At 40.3% G+C, this 19,128-nt stretch overlaps 1 protein-coding gene across 1 annotated transcript; it reads left to right on the plus strand.

Annotated features, from left to right (window-relative positions):
• The first annotated feature begins 1,771 nt into the window (after positions 1–1,771).
• Positions 1,772–17,986, plus strand: ppp1r16a (protein phosphatase 1, regulatory subunit 16A). The gene is made up of 11 exons (XM_067578162.1): positions 1,772–1,944; positions 10,931–11,998; positions 12,489–12,559; positions 13,770–13,915; positions 14,270–14,373; positions 14,703–14,827; positions 15,020–15,145; positions 15,230–15,305; positions 15,460–15,589; positions 15,699–15,861; positions 15,984–17,986. The coding sequence occupies exons 2-11, from the start codon at positions 11,752–11,754 to the stop codon at positions 16,515–16,517; spliced, it is 1,722 nt and encodes a 573-aa protein (XP_067434263.1). The 5' UTR covers positions 1,772–1,944; positions 10,931–11,751; the 3' UTR covers positions 16,518–17,986.
• Positions 17,987–19,128: the final 1,142 nt, after the last annotated feature.

The raw sequence follows: 19,128 nt of genomic DNA on the forward strand, positions 1-19,128 counted from the left end.
TTCTTGTTGTCCCCTAATGGTATCTAGCCATGCAGAGTCTTTTTCTACCACCACCCCAGTATAACAGACATACTCAAACCATTGAAAAGTGACATTTAAAACAACCCACAGAATGGTGTGTCAAACGTTTTCACAGGGAATATTTCTGCAGTGGAAAAATGCCCAGTGAAAACTGTTTCCAGTGAAGTCTGTAATGTGTTTTTGAAAGGTCATAGTGCTGATGGATGTTTTAAATGTATTTTTAAATGCTGTGAGCACCATGAATTAAATCTTATTCATCTCCATAATATTTGAGTGGAGACAGAAATCTCAGAGGTAGATATATCAAAACTTAGGCATATAAAACCGAAACTATGTGCACAACTAGACAGCCAGATACCGCTAGAGGTACATTAGAGTATGCTTCTGTTTAACTGTCTTATTGTGTTATCATCAAAGTTAATTGTTCTTACAGTGCTCTTGTACTAGCCATCTTCAGTCTTTTAAAGCTTAATATGTTTTCTTTGATTTTTGTTGTATAGCACTTGGTAACTTAGTATGCAAATATTCATATGTTTTAAATGCCAGAAAAGCAGTGCATGGTATCCTGATGACAAGAGATGGCAACAGTGGCTCATGCTCCCAAGTTGTGTTCTCGCTGCATCCGCTGTGTTGGTTGGCTGGGTCACTGTAGGCGTCAGCTGAGAGTCATCATCACTGTCTGTAACTGTATTATTAGCTGATTCTGGTGCTGCTGGGAGCTTCATTTGGCAAGCAGTCAGACAATCAGTGGGGTACAGTTGGTTGGCTTTGTTGAATTGTTCTTTAATTAAGGTACATTTGAAGATGCGAGTATGCATGCAAACACAGCCTTGACATTTGTTTCAATAAACAAGATTAGGGTGCTTTTGCACTATGGCATGTCACACCTACTCATTTTTACAAAGTCAGTTTGCTTTCTTTTTCCAGCATGTGAATTCAACAGAAAAACTGACGGTATAGGTCAGTGTGGTAACACATTTCCCACCAACAGTCATACAAGTACTTCAAAAAACAAAGCAATAACAGTCAAAAGTTTGACTGCTATTTAAGTGAATGGGAAAGTGTAACCAAAACTTTGACTGGTACTGTATAGGCTATATATTTTCACTTTGATTATAAATGTTTTTTGCAAGCTGTGAGAGCGTTCAATCTATGTTTACATGATACATGAGTCATCTTTACTTAATCTAGTAAAAATCTTAGCTCTGTGGTCATATGGCACTGAAGTATGGAAGCAAAATTTTTTGTTTTTGAGAGATGGTTTGTGAATGCGTAATGAAGTTTGGCAGCTGTATTTCTACAGCTACAAAAACATTTTCACCCATGTGCAAATTATATCTGTGTGCACACAAGCACAAACTATTCATACAGCTGCAAGACTTTATTACTCATTCACAGACCATTTCACAAGCTCAAAATATTAATGACCCTTATTTGCTTCCATACAAGCACCTGCACTTATTAGTACTAGTTTAGGAATGTGGTAATCCAAGAATGAAGCATCAGTCTGATATACCACAGTTAGGCTTAATACTATCACAGCAGCTGTGACTACTGCTATATTTGCATAATATGATATCAGATCTATTATAACATTATATCTACCTTATGAATAGATAGAATAGTACCTAAGTGGAAAAACCACAACATAAAACAGCCTGCAGACGTGCACCGCAGCTTGCAGACTCTGTCGCCCTCCAGTGGAGGCTGTCCCGCGGGAGGAGAGGGAGAGAGAGGGCGCAGGTCCGGTTGTTATGGTGAAGCATTTCCCCGGAGGGCTAGAGCGGTAGCCGGAGCTGTAGCTGGAGTTATAGCAGGGGCAGGAGCTGGACCAGGAGCTGGAACAGCAACAGGAGCAGGAGCTGATACAGTTTCACCGCCGCAAACCTGCACAGGAGCTACTACAGACAGTCAACTCAACAGGTAGGACGTCGCCACGTTTATTTCTATCATTTTACGTCGATAATGTTCACCCTGCTCGGTTTAACTCCACTTGTATCAGGTTGACTAAGTTGCCGTTGAGACGACGTACCATTTAATTCCCTAAAAACACCGGTAAGACTGAGAAGTAAGCTAACCTGAACTTAGCGTTATGTTAGCATGTCATAACGTTCAATGAAAGCTGCTCAACAGGTGTGCTTCTCTTTTTTTTAACGAGAGTCAGTCTCATAGGATAAACTCACCGGTGTATCTGTAGCCGGTGGCGGGGAGTTAAGCCAGGTAGCTTAAATGAACTGTTACCTGTCAGACTAGCCACCTGTTAAGCCTGTCTGTCTGTGGACCGCTAGGTTAGCTAATCTGCTGCTTACAGGTTAAGAGCTAACGCTTCCGTTGTTTCTGTTTAAGCTTTTATTTTTAAGGTATTTTACAGTTATTATATATGAACCTGTCAAAGTCAGTAGCAATAGGGCAGTTTATCGTCAAAGTTAGGCTGACATATCTATATGGCAAGTTTATAGTTCAACAGACTGTAATATGTCTCCATAATTCACCTTCAATAGGTTTAGTGTAATCCGGTACAATAGCATTGGTATGTATATTGATATAGTTACATTAAAGGACGGGTTCACAGTTTTTCTATCTTAAAAAGGCAGTCAGGAGCCCAAGTCAATATTGAAACAGGTTTTTCTTGCCATAGTCATTCCTCCTGTTCATACATAACGTTAGAAGATCCCTTCATAATGCTCTTATTATGTAATTGATGGGGCCAAAATCCACAGTCCTCCTCCTGTGCATAAACGTATTTAAAAGTTTATCTGAAGCTGATATGAAGCTTCAGTCATCCAAATGAGTCAAATCAAGTCGACATCTTTCAATGTTACAGTCTTTTTAGTGCCAAAGTCCCTCTTTTTGTTACTATACTTCCACTATAGCTCAACAGGGAAACACTGTCTGAGGAAACACAAAGAGGGAATTTGATGCTAAAAAGACTGTAAATGTGTCAGATATCCACTTTATATGATTAACTCAGACTGCTGCAGCCTCATATAAGCTTCAGATAAACTTTTATATGCATTTTTGCATAAAATGACTGTGTGGACACACTGTGGATTTTGGCCTCCATCACTTATATTGAAAGCACATTTGAAGGGGATCTTTTAATATCCAGTATGAACAGGAGGAATGATTGCAGCAAGAAAAACCTCTTTTAGTGTTTATATGGGCACCAGACTGTTGTTTTAACAGACTTGAAAAATTGTGAACCTGTCCTTTAAGTAAGATGGTTGGGTTGTGAAGGAAAATGTCAATACGGCCTAACACAACAATATCACAGACTGCCTGTTTCTTAATTTTCCATACAGTTAAACAACTTTCTGACAGACTTTTAAAAATACAAACATAAGCATCACATAAGCAGTTTTTACTTTGCAGGGTCATTGTATTGGATTGCATTAGATTTCATGTTTATGTGCCAACCCCTAGTATCTTCTACGGGGCTAAAACAATTAGTCAATCAAACTACTGGCCATTTGACAGACTCAGCAACAATTTTCATAAGTGATTATTTCAATCATTTATCAAGCAAAAATGCCAATCCTTCTCACTTTCCAGCTTCCCTAAAGTGAGGATTTGCTGCTTTTCTTCATCATATATGATAGTAAAGTGAATATCTTTGGGATTTGCATTGATGATAGGTTAAAACAAGGAATTTGAAGATGCTATGTTGAGCTTGGGGAAATTATGATGGCATTTTATTCTATTTTCTAACATTATAGACAGTTAATTGGGAAAATAATTGTCAGATTAATCGATTTATAAAAACAATCATTAGTTGCAGCCTTAATATTCTGTTCAGATGCTTTGTCTCAAGAAGAAATAAGTATTATCATTGAGTTTTGTTTGCCTCTGTGGTTGTCTTCACTCTGATGACTGCTTACTGGAGGCCTGATTCTTTGATTAGCCAAAATGAGCTATTAGCCCCAATAAAGTCACAGTCATTTTTTTGTTGTTGAGCCAGCCTTGCCATTCTTGCTCTCAAGACTTGCCTTGTGTGGTCTAAAGTACTTATTCAAAGGCTTTGCTGCGGTATGTACAGTCAAATATTTGCAGGTTTCACAATATATAGACCAAGATTAGCTTGTAAGCTTCTTGATACACATCATGACAGGACACACACACACACACACACACACACACACACGTGCATGATATGAAACATCTAGGGAGAAATCATGCAAAGGTTAGATGACATTTCAGCATTGAGCTTAGACTTTAACCCTTTGATCTTGTAAGGAGAAAGCACTTGTAGATACTGAGGCAAAGACCAGAAACCACTGTCCAAGTTGAGGTAATCATTATAGAAGGATTTCTCTGTAATCCTAATATAGTTTTTTTTCTTTATGATAAGATAATTCCAACAGGTCAAATGACTCAAGCAGTTATTTAAAGGTCAAACTGTATTTACAAGGGGTTGGTTCACTGTTGCATTCCTTCTCTAGTACGTATATTTCCTCTTTTTTCCGTCTGTAACTTCTGGGTGAGGTCTGTAACTGAGGCTCTTCTTTACCATCATGTCTGTTTGTTTAGATGTGAGACATTCTGCGGACGGATGTCATACACATCGTCTCATCCTGCGGGGACCATTTAAAGATTCTTTATCCCTGTTTTTTGCTCCACCTCCGTGCCTGCAAGACGTGACCCTACTTCCTGCTTAGGAGCAAGTCTCCTCTGTCTCCTCCCCCATCCTTCCTCCTCCTCCTCATATTCTCCTCTATCTCCTTCGCATTCTTTCCTCCACATCCTCTTGCCCTCTCATTCCATATCCTGTTCTCCAAAAAAAAAAAAAAAAAAGGCTAAATCTTTGTCTGTTTGTGTGTATCTTCATTTCTGCCCGAATATTTCCAGATCTGCCTCAATCGTACATGCGCAATATCTTGCTCTCACTCTACTCTCGCTACTCAGTGGCATTGCTGAGATTGCTGAGTGATTATGGAGCAGCTCAAACCTTTACACATGACAGGACTTAATAAGTAGACCCGCCCCCCCTCCTCTCTTTTGCAATAATTCTCCTCCTGTCCCCCCTTCATAAATTATTTTGAAGTTGCAGATAGAGCTATTATTGTTTTCATTTCCAGTTTCTTTTTTTTGATCCTTGCAACAATAATTTACAAGAACTTGAGCTGGAGAGAACATGCTGATTATGTCAGTAAAAAAGTAACCAAATCTATTGGTACAATTAGGAAATTAAGCTATTTTGTAGACAGATGTCTTCATATCCTTTTATTATTCTTTCATTTATCCTTACTTTTCATATTGCAATATAACCTGCACAATTACATTTCCCAAAACTCTTCACAGAATCTTTCTTCTGCAAACATGCTTTGTCAGAATCGCTCCCCATCAGCTCCTAAATTTTTCAAATTTTTCAAATATGTATTTTTCTATATAACATACAATTCAAAGAGGGACATGTTCCAGATAATTTCAGGTCTTATTTAAAACAAACTCTTAGATTCATTCTTAACAGGACAATCATCTAATCTTCACCTTCCCAAACATCTGACAACTAATACAGAGGTCCAAATTTATGTTCTCATTGGGTTAAAAACAGTTAAAGGTATTTCAGGATATTCAGCAAATGTTTGGCATTTTTGCTTGAGAAATGATGTACTATTCTCAAAATAGCTGCAGGTTAATTTACTGTTGATCACCTTGCCGTTTAGTTCTAGCTGCAGAGTAACAGGGAAACAACGTTTCTGACTATTTGGCAGGCAGATTAGGTCACTTGGCATTTGTTCAAATAGTGGTCGCGATCATTCCCGACTCATCAAGCTGCATTGACTCAGCACTGTTTGTTTCAATGCACAGAAAGGTCTTACAGGTCACATCAAACAGCTCACTGGGCCAGTGGTCGTACACAACAACTGCACAATGATGACAAACCACGAGTGGAGCAGAGCAGGAGTTTAAACTGTGTTCTGTTATGTTCTTGTAAGTTCAGTCACACTTAGCTCAGGTACCACCTACTTCATGAATGTATGAGCTTCAGTGTTGTGTTTGTGTGTGTGTGTGTGTATTCATAGTAGTCTATTCATTCCAGCTGTTGAATGAAAGTTTATGTTCTTCAGCAGCTGTAGACAGCCCTTCCTGTGAAGTCATTAGGTGGAAAAAAAAAGTCCACAAATGTCAGATTGATGCAGGGATATTTTTCTAAACACACCAAAATATTTAGTCATATTTTTCAGTGTGCATGACCTGTTCCGCCATGCCAGAGTTTGTACAATATCAGTGATTTAGCTACTACTTATTTTTCCCTCTGTCTGGGCTCTGTCTGACTCAGAGAATCACAAGGCTCTTACACAGAACTGCCACCAACAAATTCCCTATTCCCTGTGTGCGTGGGAGCTTAATTTGGCAGTGCCAAAACTAACTGAGGCTAAAGAATTGTGTGCTCATGTCTCTGCATCTGCTCTCAAATAATTTATTGAAGTACAGCGAAATTTGCCACACACAGAGACGATAAGGTAAGATCACAAAATCATAGACTTTTGCTTTTGTTACCGTTTCTGTTCATTACTGAACTACTCTCCTTACTTTGACTTAAAGCAACCATTTGTTATCATTATATGGGCATAAAAACACAGGTAGTCGGTCAGTTAGTTTGTTAACAGTAACCCTGGTTGTATTCATGCTGAAGTTATTTCTGACTCCTCCCTTCTTTCTGTTTTTTTTGTTGAATATTTGTTTCAAAAATATAGATTTACACAAGAAACTCTTGCTCTGCTTTGATTCTGAGCAGCTGACTCCAAAACCTGGTGTCTATGCTTGTCAAAATACCGCTTTTAATCATAGTTATGCGGGAAATATCTTTATACTGAGTTGTGTTGTCTACCTGTGATCACGATCAATCTTCAGATGCGCTCAGAAATGCTATACAGTGCTCATCAATAGACCTTTTTCACAGCAGACATTTTGACTTATTATAGCAGGAAAAGCACAGTTCACTCTTGCTCCTAGTTCGCTGTTGGTGAGTGATGTAGGCTGATTAGTCCCTGACAGCATGCTGAGACTGACTGAGCTTCTAGTCTCAACTGTCCCATGCTGTGAGGATCCTAAAGCTTTTTTTTTTCTCTTTTTTTTTTTTTTTTTTTACCACAACCTGCGTTTTAGTTTGTTTGGTTGCATACAATGATGGCTCTCAGCCTCCCTATCCAGGAGGCTACTTTCAGACTTGTCTCCACTTTCAGGCTCTAAAACATATATTGAACTGAAAGGCTATAGTTAAGAAATTTTAAAAAAGAACGCATGGAACTCTTAACTTTCTGTGTACACCAACAAGTTTACGTTGTATGCCTTTTATTAGATGGTAACATCAGAGAGATGACAGGGAACGAGGGGGGAGAGAGATGGGGAGCGACGTGCGACAAAGATGCTCTGCCAGGATCTAACTGCAGACGTTGTGATTATGTGCCATGCGTCTTAACCTGTAGGCTACCAGAAATCGGGCACAACACCAAATAATGACTGTGTTCTTGGTGGGACATGATGCATCCTGTATGTGTGTGTACTCGGACTAGCCAGGCTCAAGAGTAAACATCATAGTGTCTGTCTGAGCTTCTGTCTCAGCTCCATTCTCCCGATACCCTGCACTAATTGGCTTTGACTGAGATTTGACTTGTCTGGCTCACTCTGCCAAGACAGCTAATCAGGAAGCACTCTTTTATTTGCCGTGAGTGAGTGTGTGTGTGTTTGTTTGTGCATGTAAATGTATTTTAAGTGTGAAAATGTTTGTCTTTCTGTGTCAGCCCGACTGTGTCTTTGCATATGTTTTAAAGTTGACCTATGTGCACGGTTCATAACAGCTTTTAAATTTCATGTTATGTAATGACAAAGCCTACTACTACCACTCACCTAACCAATGACCCATCAAATGGTCAAACTTGATCACTCGTCTAATGTACCAGCATATCAACAGGTATAATCTATTTCAGTTAGCTAACATGGCATCAGATAGGTCTACTGTGGTCCATTAAGAAACACTATAAGGAGTCTAGTGGTAATTAACCTGTTATCAGGCAGAGGCTTGAGTTCCTGATAAGATTTTTGTCAGTCAAGCGACTCTAAGTTGTTATAATTGTTTGAGAGATGATGTTTGGACTGTTTGCTGTCCTTTTAGAATATCCTGATGCATTCATTATGGGCTTGGTTTTGTTTTCTCATCTTAAAAAGAATATTAAAAAGTCTTTTTTCCACCAAAACACAGTAACATTGCCATTGATATCCCTAAAAAAAAAGCTATAAAATCACTTTAATCTTCACAGATCCGAGGTTTAAAAGTTACAGCTAAGTGTGCAGTAGAAGAGGCATAGCACATGCTAGTATCAGGCCAGCACAGATCCTCCAATTAGGTGAGCCAGTGTGTTCTGGATATGGGTGAAAACACAGTAAACCGGTTTTATTGTCATGATCACATGATATGTAATTGGTGCTAAAAGAAAAATAGACGGAGACAAAGGGACGCACATTTGTCATCTGCTTAGTCAGTGGCCACCATTTCAGTCTCCAAGCTGCTACAAGGATGTGAGAGTTTTAGTGACATGATCTTGGATTCAAATTCAAAACATCTCATTCACCTCCAACAGAACATTATTGATTCCCATTGAAGGCTGTCTTCATTGTTACAATCCTCTCTCAAAGTAATATTACAAATCCAAACCAGGCCGACTGTGTCAGTATAAGGCTGTTTATGCTTACAATTCCTGCCCCTGAGATGTGCAACGTTATCACGTTGAAGCTGAAAAACACAGCTTGTTTCTTATGGCCTATTGAGCAAACTTCTGAAATGTTAATGGTCTCCAGTAAAATAACATGATGATCAGTGGAAGCATCTTGTTTGCAAGAAAATTAAATATTTGTAGAAGAATCAGTTGTGCACAAATCCACAAAAGTGCATTCAGAGCAACAGATGGATGAACTGAATTGTAACATGCAGATGCCCCAGTCTGTCGTTTTGTTGTTCATATCAAGGCCAGTTCAAAAAAATAGTTTCATTTGTGAGCCAGACAACACAAATGCTCAAGAGTGGGATCTTTTTGATCTTCCAGATTGTGTGTATGGAATTATCCCACTAATACAGCAGGCAAGTTCCTGCAGGGATTTTCCCCGTTTCTCCAAAACTTTCACCCTTTAAAGCCCCTTAAAATGCCACAAAACATGTTGCCTTATTTCATTCCTTAACTCTAGCTGAGAGTTGATCAAAAACAGGTTGGACTACAAACTGTATACAGCCTTGCCTCAATTGTCCCATAAGGGTTTGGCACGTAATAAGTTTGTTTCCTGTTGACCTTTTACCATGAATATGGACTTTGGAAGTCATGGCTTTTTTTCTGTAAGAAGAAGACCGCTTAAAAATAGTCACCTCATGGATCACTGGATTATAAATTAACCTAATCATCCATGCCTAATCCATGTTCATGCTTGTATTGTTTGTATGAATGATCCTTGCTGTGGCCTGCCAGTCTACAGGGGAGTGTTAAGCTTTTGCCTCAATCTGAGGAAATCCTTACATTGTAGCTTGTGACAAAGGGTGAGAGGTATCCTAAAAATAGTAGGAAGGCACAGTAAAGGAACAAATGACAAAAGTTTGTCCATCCCCAAGGCAATAACTATTAAGATTGACAACATAAGAGGCCTAATGGATACTGTGATTGACTGGTCCCCATTAGAAAAAATGTGAACTCTCAAGCATTTATTAATATATTACCAACATTGAGAACTGCATTATTAGCAAAGAGAAAGGATAAACACCAGCCAAAGTGATGTTTCACAACCTGGCAACTCAAAAGTTGCTGTTATTAATGGCATATAACTAATTTTAAACCATAAGTACATGATTTATTAACCATTAATAAAGCCTTTAATCATATCTTATAAAACCTTTTTATAAAAGGTGCCTCATTAGACTATGGTACATATGTTATTGACTTGCAGCTCTGTTTGCATCAACACCAATCCAATTATCAATCCACCAACCGGAGTTGATTAAAAGTTTGATATCCTGGTCAAACATGGATGCTAGCTGCTCTAAATATGTCTAAAAACAGACAAATAGCTAATTTTGCTCAATAGATAATATCTATTAAGGAGATTATGGTATAGACTGTGGTATTTTAAAAATCAACCGTTCCACAAAAACCGAAAAAGGAGGCATATAAAACAACCACTTGTGTTTTTTTGTTGAGAGGGAATCTTGGAAAAACTCATTAAATCAAATTTCTCAAAACATTTTAAAAGCCTTAAACCTCTTACTGTCAGTTAAATGAGATAAAAAGCTATGAGGAGCCCTGTAACTGCAACTTTGTTATTATGATTCACTGTCTGTTTCCTGTCAAACAAGCTGCTTTATGGAGAGCTCCACACACACACCACACAACTTTTCAGGCTGCTTGCTGCGGTGGCTCTGTGGCTCAGGACTACTGTCTTGTCAGTCACTCTCCCTATCTCACTGAGTGCCTTTAGTTGACCTTCCTCTCAGCGCTCACAGGCCCAAGCCTAAATAATAAATGAATAGCCTAGAAAGAGCCAAGCGTGTGTGAGCCACATAACTCGTCTGGGAAGTTAACGACAGGTAATGAGAGCGATCCTGCTGACCGAGGCTGCCTGGATTAGAACTCGCAGTGAAACATGCCACATATCCGCTATTTAAGCACTTTTCCACAACATCCCTCTCTGAGTCTGTTCATATGCCAATGACTGTAAAGTGTGTGTCGGGCCGCAGGGTGTGTCAATCATTAATGAAAAGCGTCCCACCGTCTCAGGTTTCCTTCGGTAGAGGAGTGGGAGAGGAGGGAGTAGGGGGAAGGAGCTCAGGGGTTAAAGATAACAGGATGAGGAGAGCAGTGTGCATACATTGAACTGTAACACAGCACTCACATTTTTCTCTCCCTGCTTTGTTTCTTCTCTTTTCCAGCCCACAGTTGCAGACAGAAGATAATGTCACTGTAGAACGAAACGTTGAAACCCTTATGCCTAACTTCCTTCTCATGAAGACCTGCCAAAAAATGCACCAACAATGACAAGTTGACTTTGGAATAGTCTCCACTCACCACCCAGTGCTGTTTGAAAGCTGTCAGTAGGCCTTGTGTGGATTTATCAGCTACTGGCAGCATATTGTCCCTGTGGATTATCATAGACTGGCCCCTTTTTTGGATGCAAGTCTTGGACACAGTCACCACCAGTATGGAAAAGAAACTACGATGGAGTATCTAACCTGGAGAGTAGTCTGACTCTGCTTTTCTAGCTCTTTCTCTCCCCTTTCTGTGTCTTTCTCCTGCAGTGTATCATTGGGCAAGTTACCCACTAATGACATGGATGGGAGGACTGACGGTTGGTTGCAATCCACGGCTTGGATGGTTATGTTTTGGACATCTTTCTCCCACCTGGCACGATAAGAGTCTAAAAGATGGGAAAGAGACATTGCAACAATTCCATGTGTTGCTTTTTTCTGAAATCATGGAAATATTCATCACCTGATCCCACAACATAAGTTGCTTTAATTTGTCATACTTAGAGAATTTTTTTCTTCTTGCTTAAAATTTTTTTTTTCTTGAAAAGATGTTTTCATCTTTTTGCACAAACTGCTAAGTCCTCACGCGCTGTCCCACAGGCCCTAAATAGGCCTGACAGGAGGGCCTATTTAAGGGGCACAAGGGAGGCATATGAGAGCTTAATAAGTCTGAAGCTTGGATTTAAAATCCTCCTGGACTAAGGGAAACATAGTGTTTTGGTGGCATGGCAGCAGAGCACGGCGAGCTGCTGGCTGAGATGTCCACTATTGGGCGCTTGAGTGCCACTGAACGCCTGAAGCATGCCCAGAAGCGGCGGGCGCAGCAGCTGAAGGCTTGGGCACAGATGGAGAAGGATGCCGCACGAGGAGGAAAGGCCAAAGCAGATAAGAAGAAGGGGCGCACCAAAAAAGTGACATTCCCCAACACCGTCACCCTGCTAGATGCAGCGGCACGCAATGATGTGGATGAGGGTAGGTAGAAACATGCTTACAGTGGATATATACACGCATACACTCAGAACAGACATGTTATAGACCAATCAAATTCCCATAACGTGAAAGCGGCCCTACCCTTTAACATGCACGACATACTGTGACGTCTGCAATTGTCTTGTTTGTTTCGTATAAGACATGACGTTGGCCTCTCCAAAGACAGCATCGTGCTCTGTAAAACCCACGATTCAGAGGAAGTGATTCATGCATAATTTATTCTGGATACGTCACACTAACTAGCCAGGCATTTTGTTTTCAATGACTTTATTGTAAGCCACAGGGTCAAGGCTAAGTATAGTGGCAGATATTTTAAGTTCATTGTTAACTTACACACAGACCCACTGAACGGGTATCATTTTCTTACATCTATTTAGGGAAACAGATTTCTACAATGTGTTGTAATGTTTATGTGGAAAAGACATAGTCATAATGCTGTGTGTCTATCTGCGTATGTTTGTGCTTCTTCTAGTGAGGGAGCTGCTAAACAATGGTGTCAACCCAGATCTGGTCAACGAGGATGGACTGACAGCCCTCCATCAGGTACGCACATACATCTAGTTATGGGAGTTGCAGTGACATTTCAAACCTGGAATGTACAACCAAGCCACTGACAGGCTGACGGGGAAATCAGACTGGTTAACAAAGAATTGTGCTCCACCTAATTATTTATATTCATAAATTCCTAGCACTTCACTCACAGCATGCACAAAAATAGAATCAGTCGGCATTTTTACAAAGCAGAGTCCAAATATAATGAATTTAATGCTCGAACTTCCACATCTAGCAATATGCAAAATATCCACCAACATCTTCAAAACAAACCCTCCAGGTAATCCACATACTATAGATACACTCCTGTCAGCATTTAGGCCGTTTAAATGTCTTTCATGTACACATGCACAGGTTCTCTCTCTCATTCCTGCACCAGATTATATAAGCAGTCTTGCAATAAATGAGATGAGGTTACTCTACATAGTTTTACGCTAACAGTTTGCGACTGCCCTTAACAAGTCAAGTCACCTTTTGTGCAGTGTGTGTGTGTGTGTGTGTGTGTGTGTGTGTTTATGTTGTGTGTGGTCACAGCTTTGAGCTCACTAAGTACTGTTTGCCTTTATTTTGTCTAACTCTTAACTTATCATCAGTCCGTTTACATGAACACACTGATTCATTCCCACAGTTTTAGTTAGAGGGTCCGAATTTGGAAGAAGTGAGGGCAGCTTGCTCAAGCCTACATTCCTCTCCCAAACACTTTTAGAGGGAATACATCATAAGATTCCTGTGTTTTATATGACGAGACCTTGAAACCCACAAACCCAAAACTACCCTGCAACCTTTATAATTCACACAGGCACTTTTTCCCGCTGTTCCTGTGTTCTGTGTATTTGGTTTTTATAAGTTAGCAACACAAACACACTCCTATAAACTAATCAAAGTAGTACTTGTGAACACAGAGACTCTTTATAGAAGCAGTTAACTGTGCTCTTCCCCTTGGAAAACTCGATGTTTACACAGCAAAGGGCTGGGCCATGCATGCATTTTTTTTCTATTACATGAGTCAGTGTATTAGTGTCCATAAATAATCATGCATGGTTTTATCCATTTCACTAGTTCTTGTTTACCTGCAGTATGTTCTATGCCTGTATATCTGTATATCTATGCCTGTTATGTGTTCTGTCTGTACTTTTCCTCACATGTGTGTATATATAAATGTACATTTTCACACATATCTACATTTGCTCTGTCTTGCCAGTGCTGCATTGATGACTTTGTGGAGATAGTGCAGTGCCTGCTGGACGCTGGAGCTTGTGTGAACGCCTGTGATAGTGAGCTGTGGACACCGCTGCACGCTGCTGCCACCTGTGGACACACCGGACTCGTGCAGCTCCTGATTCAGGCGTGAGTTTGACCATGGATTTCATAACTTTACTGTTTTATGCATCCTTTCTCCTCCGTCATAGCACTAAGCACATCAGGGTGTAGAAATTCATAAGCTGATATTCAGATAAATATTTCTACATTCTTTCATTCAGGCAGAATGGGTATCATTCTCTAGATTAAGAGCTGTCCTGGCGAGAGTATCTTGTTTACATAAACAATGCAAATATGGATGCAGTTTGACTCTCTAAACACTTTGCAAGTGTATAATTATTCTTGAGTCAGGGAGTGTCACTGTGTCCTACTCTAATCCAGTTGCATATGACTGTTTGCGTGCTTCTGCTTGTGTTTGTGTGTTTGTTTGGATGCTTCTAGTGGGGCTAACCTGCTGGCTGTCAATGCGGATGGCAACATGCCCTATGACCTCTGTGAGGACGAGGCCACCCTTGAGCTGCTGGAGATGGTTATGGCTGAACAGGGTCAGTGAGTTGAGTCAAATGGAAACCATCACTGTCATTTTTGTAGCTTATTTTGTAGCATTTCCTTGAAAGTTACGCAATCTCACTGTCACAATGTAAAGCAGTGTTTAATAGACCACAGATGGAACAATTGTGTGTGAAGGAAAAATTATATGTATTTTATGAAAAGTAAAAACTTAGCACAGACTAATGGGACCAGTCCCAAACCAAAATTTTAAAACTGGCAGCACACTCAGACTATTATTAACTGTGTGTTTTGCTACCATTGGTCCTGTCCCTGTGTGTGTGTGTGTGTGTGTGTGTTTGTGTGTGTGTGTGTGTGTGGGTAGGGATAACTCAGGACCGTATAGATGAATGCCGAGGGGCTAAAGAGATGGGCATGCTGGCTGACATCCAGGCTCTGGTTCAGAGTGGAGCAGACTTAAACGCTCAGGATGATAATGGAGCAACACTGGTGAGACAGAGTGACACGTGTAGATAAAAATTTTGGGGAAGGAAAACACAAATCCTTAGTTTTGGAAATTGCAAGTATTACACTCACCTGTCTTTTTAAATCCAAACTTTTAACCTGTTAAACCTGATAAAACTATATCAAACTTAGGTAATATAAATACTGAGTGTGTTCTTTGTTGAATTTTTCTTCTAGCTCCATATAGCGTCTGCTAATGGCTACATGTCTGTGGCAGAGCTGCTGCTAGAGCACAGGGCTAAGGTGGAGGTGAAGGATTGTGATGGCTGGACGCCGCTACACGCTGCCTCCTGCTGGGGACAAGTCAGTGCTGCGGTCATATCAAAAAGTAAAACCATGTCTTCTTTCTTAACTTGGCAATTAACAGCATTTATATTTGTGTCATAGATCCAAATGGTGGAACTGCTGGTGGCACACGGAGCCAGTCTAAACACAAAGTCTGTCCTGGAGGAGACACCTCTGGGTAGGACCTCAAAGCGTTTTTGGTGTTAAACTGTATTTCAACAAAGCAGAATACATTGTACATAGTAGCAGCCTCTGATCCAGAACCACTTCTTGTCAGCCTCTTTCCTTTTATACCTCACAATGTCTTAATTTTTGTGCTGTGGCCTTTTCAGATGTGTGTATGGATGAGGAGGTAAGAGCCAAACTGATGGAGCTGAAGCACAAACACGATGCCATCATGAAGAGCCAGGACCGGCAGAAGGGCACACTGCAAAGACGAGCCTCCAGTACTGGAAGCAGAGGGTAAGAGGGGATATTGAGTCTGGATACAGAGAGCTCAAGGGAGTAAAAAGTGCACATGACATTGGAACAGTGTAGTGCTTTACTGTTCCCTTCTCCCTTGTTTATACAGTAAAGTGGTGCGTCGTGTCAGTGTGAACGAGCGCTCCAGTTTGTACCGGCGGGAGCACCACAAAGAGGCCATGGTGTGGCAGGAGCGCGGCCGGCAGCCAGAGCCACAGGATGATGATGAGGACAGACAAACAGACAATGAGCTGAACCAGCATGCCACCATGGTGAGTGAGCACAGTTTTTCTTTTTTTTTTTTTGCTTTTCTTATTACTGTTGTTGTCACATTTACAAAGAGTTGAAGCTGATTTAAATACATGTTTTGTTGAATGTTCTCCTTGTGTTTCAGGCTGCTGGAGCGTCGTCACGTTTAGAGGAAATGGAGTCTGCAGACAGGAAAATCGTGTCCAGCCTCGGGAATGGAGGGAGCTCTGTTTCTCTGGCCTCCTCTGTGCCTGGAGAGCTGTGGAGCGGTGGAGGTCGCATGGAACGCAGCGCCTCCTACCAGCTCAGCTCTGCATCCGGAGCGGGATCAGCATCTGGGTCTGCAGAGGGTGAAGGGTCAAACAGTATGACTCGAGAGAAATCGCACCACACGCTGGCTGACCTGAAACGCCAGCGGGCAGCTGCCAAGCTCAACAAGTACCCAGCACCTCCACCACCTTTGCCCACTCCCTTAGAGGAGGAGCCTCCTGCTGCAGAAGCTGAGGTGATGACTTCTCAGGCCCAGCAGGAGCTCCAAGGGACACCCAGCACAGAGCAGGTGGCCTCCCCCAGCCAGGTGTACTTCACCCCAGCCAGCGGAGATCCTCCGCTACTGAAACTTCGAGCCCCTGAAGAGGACCAGTCAAACAACAAGGAGCCTTGCTGTGGACTCATGTAGACAGTCTCACACACACGCACACACACATTGCCTATAGAGTACAGAAGCTGTGCATGTTACACTCTGAAGTGGCAAAAACATTTCAAAACAGACATGCTTGAAATTAAGATTTTTGTTCCTAAGTTAAGGCCACATGCCAATGAGGGTTTGATCTGCACTGCATTTCAGAGATATTTGTGCTCCCCTTGTTTATCTTTTTTTTTTTTTTTTAAGCAATATGATTCATGTTTTACACAAAAGTCCCAGCATTCCCAGTTGCACCCTCTTAATTACAGGCTGCATTAACTGATGGACATCAGGTGTCCATCTAGTGACTGAGAGAAGAACTACAGGTTCCAGTGTCTGCTGTCTCTATGCTCATTAGTTCATCCATTACTTCACTATACAAATAGATTGATGTTTGATTGAAAAGCCTTAGAATCATGTGAAAGTTGAAATATTTATGTAAAGCTGAATTAAATGAAGTTGCATCTCAAGATTTATTTTAAATTAAGAATGAGTGAATGAGGTTTAAGTTCTGTTTTCTTTAGTGAATGACTGATTTGAAGGTACATTATCTATTCTTGCATATATTCACTTGCATTTATTATAAGAAAAAGATGTTTGGGAGATTGCTTGGTCATGATAGTTTCAGTACAGCTACTCTGAATTAACATTTACACCAAGTAAACAAGGACTGTTTCCTTGCTTCTTTTTTTTTGTTTTCTCTTGGACTGAAAATACACTGAATTGTTTTCTTTGGTCACTTTTACAGCGCACAAAAAGCCTACATGTCAATATCTGAAATGGTGCAATTTGTAAATTGAGTGTTTCTTTTGAAAACAGTGTCAGTTAATTTATAATTAAATCCACAGATAATTTACTCAGCCCATCATTATCACTGCTAGATTTCTATTTTGCTGTCAATATTTCTATTTTTCTACCCTCTGAATACAATCATGTTATTTATTCTATCTGATTCTGAATGTGGCTCATGGTGTACAGTTCTTGTACCATTTTTTTTTTTTGAAAGATAAATATAATTATATGAGGAATTTCAGTAGGTGTGAGGGCAAGATATTTTGAACTATCAAAGAGATTATATAAAGTTTTATTGTCAAACTAGTTAACTTTTCATATGATGATTTATCAGAGGTTGGTGCCTTTTATTAGGTGGCAGATTTAATTTAGGTTTGCAATGCTTGCACAAAGTCCCATGTGTAAATTTGGTGAGCTGTGGGATAAAATGATCAGATGTGGACTCCAGCTGTCAATGCACTCCATTTCTTTATTGCATTTCAGTTTTGTTAGTGATTTTTACTGTGCCCTGTTTAGACAAGACAAAAAAAAGCTTTGTTTTCAGAAATGATTTTTGTATTTTTTTTTTTTTTAATGCAAGTGGTCTTATTTAATGGATGTGGAAATTGTGACTGGTTATGTCTGATTATTTTTTTTGAAGGATGGAATCAGATAAACGTGTTTGAAATGAAGCACCGTATTGCAACTTAAGTTTTTGGGGCTTTTTCTACATTTGAGTCAAAACAAATAAGACAGGGTTAAGTGATGGCCTCATGGTTAGAGAAGGGAGTTTGTAACCAAGATGTTAACCCTTTTAAATCCCTTGATCGACTGTTTTAGCCTGCCTTGTTTACATTGAGGATGTCTTCCCCTTGTGGTAAAATGTAGCAGTTGCACATTTCACCAATGCCATTTCTCTTACATCTTACATCATGAGCTCACTCACTTTGAGCGCATGATGTAAGATGTATATGTCACAGTCTGTTCTGATCCACCTGTCACTGCAGCACATAAAACACATAATATACACTCCGCTACACTTAAGATGCACTGTAGAACTGTTTTGTTGTCGCCTGTTGATTATAACGACGCAAGTCGCAGCTTTACCTTTTAAAAACTTGTTGTAGCATGTTTTTCACTCACAAGAATTCCTGCCCTACTTCTGTCTACGTACATCACAAACATGCATGCACACATGGATCTTAACTCTTTCCAGGATGTGTATGCGGCCTTGGCAACAGTTGCGCATGGGGTGTGTTAAAAATGGAACCCACTTAAGTCCAGATATGTTTTGACTGTGAGCCAAGGCTACTGAGCTTCAAGTTGGACGTGTAAATCTTCAAATCCTCATATTTTAGCCATTTTAAAAGTATTATCAATTACATAATGTTGATCTGTCATTTAAAATTAGATATACATAGGCTAAGTGGAACAGACTGTCGTGTGGTGCTGCCAAAATATGCACAGCATGACACACAAAAGTCACCAGGGCATCACATGCGTGTACATGAACCGTTTTAGTTTGGGATATCAAATTTCTTTCCCAAGCCCCCTCCAATACATCCGGGAGGTTTCACTGTCTCACACTGGGTACTTTTCACACACAGTTATCTACAATATTTCTGTCTCTGACCTGTCCAAACAAAAGATATACATTTATGCATATCATTGAAGTCATGCCCTCCTATCATCCTGTCCCTCTGCATTCTTGACTCGATAGGTGGCTCTTCTGAGGCAATGTGATTCCCTTTTGCGGTTCCCGGATAAAGGTTCAACATTGTTTTTAGGCCAGAGGCTGGTGTGATGTTGGCTTACAGTAACACTGTCATGTAAT

This window comes from Thunnus thynnus, chromosome 21 (genome assembly GCF_963924715.1).
Source record: "Thunnus thynnus chromosome 21, fThuThy2.1, whole genome shotgun sequence".
NCBI lineage: Eukaryota > Metazoa > Chordata > Actinopteri > Scombriformes > Scombridae > Thunnus > Thunnus thynnus.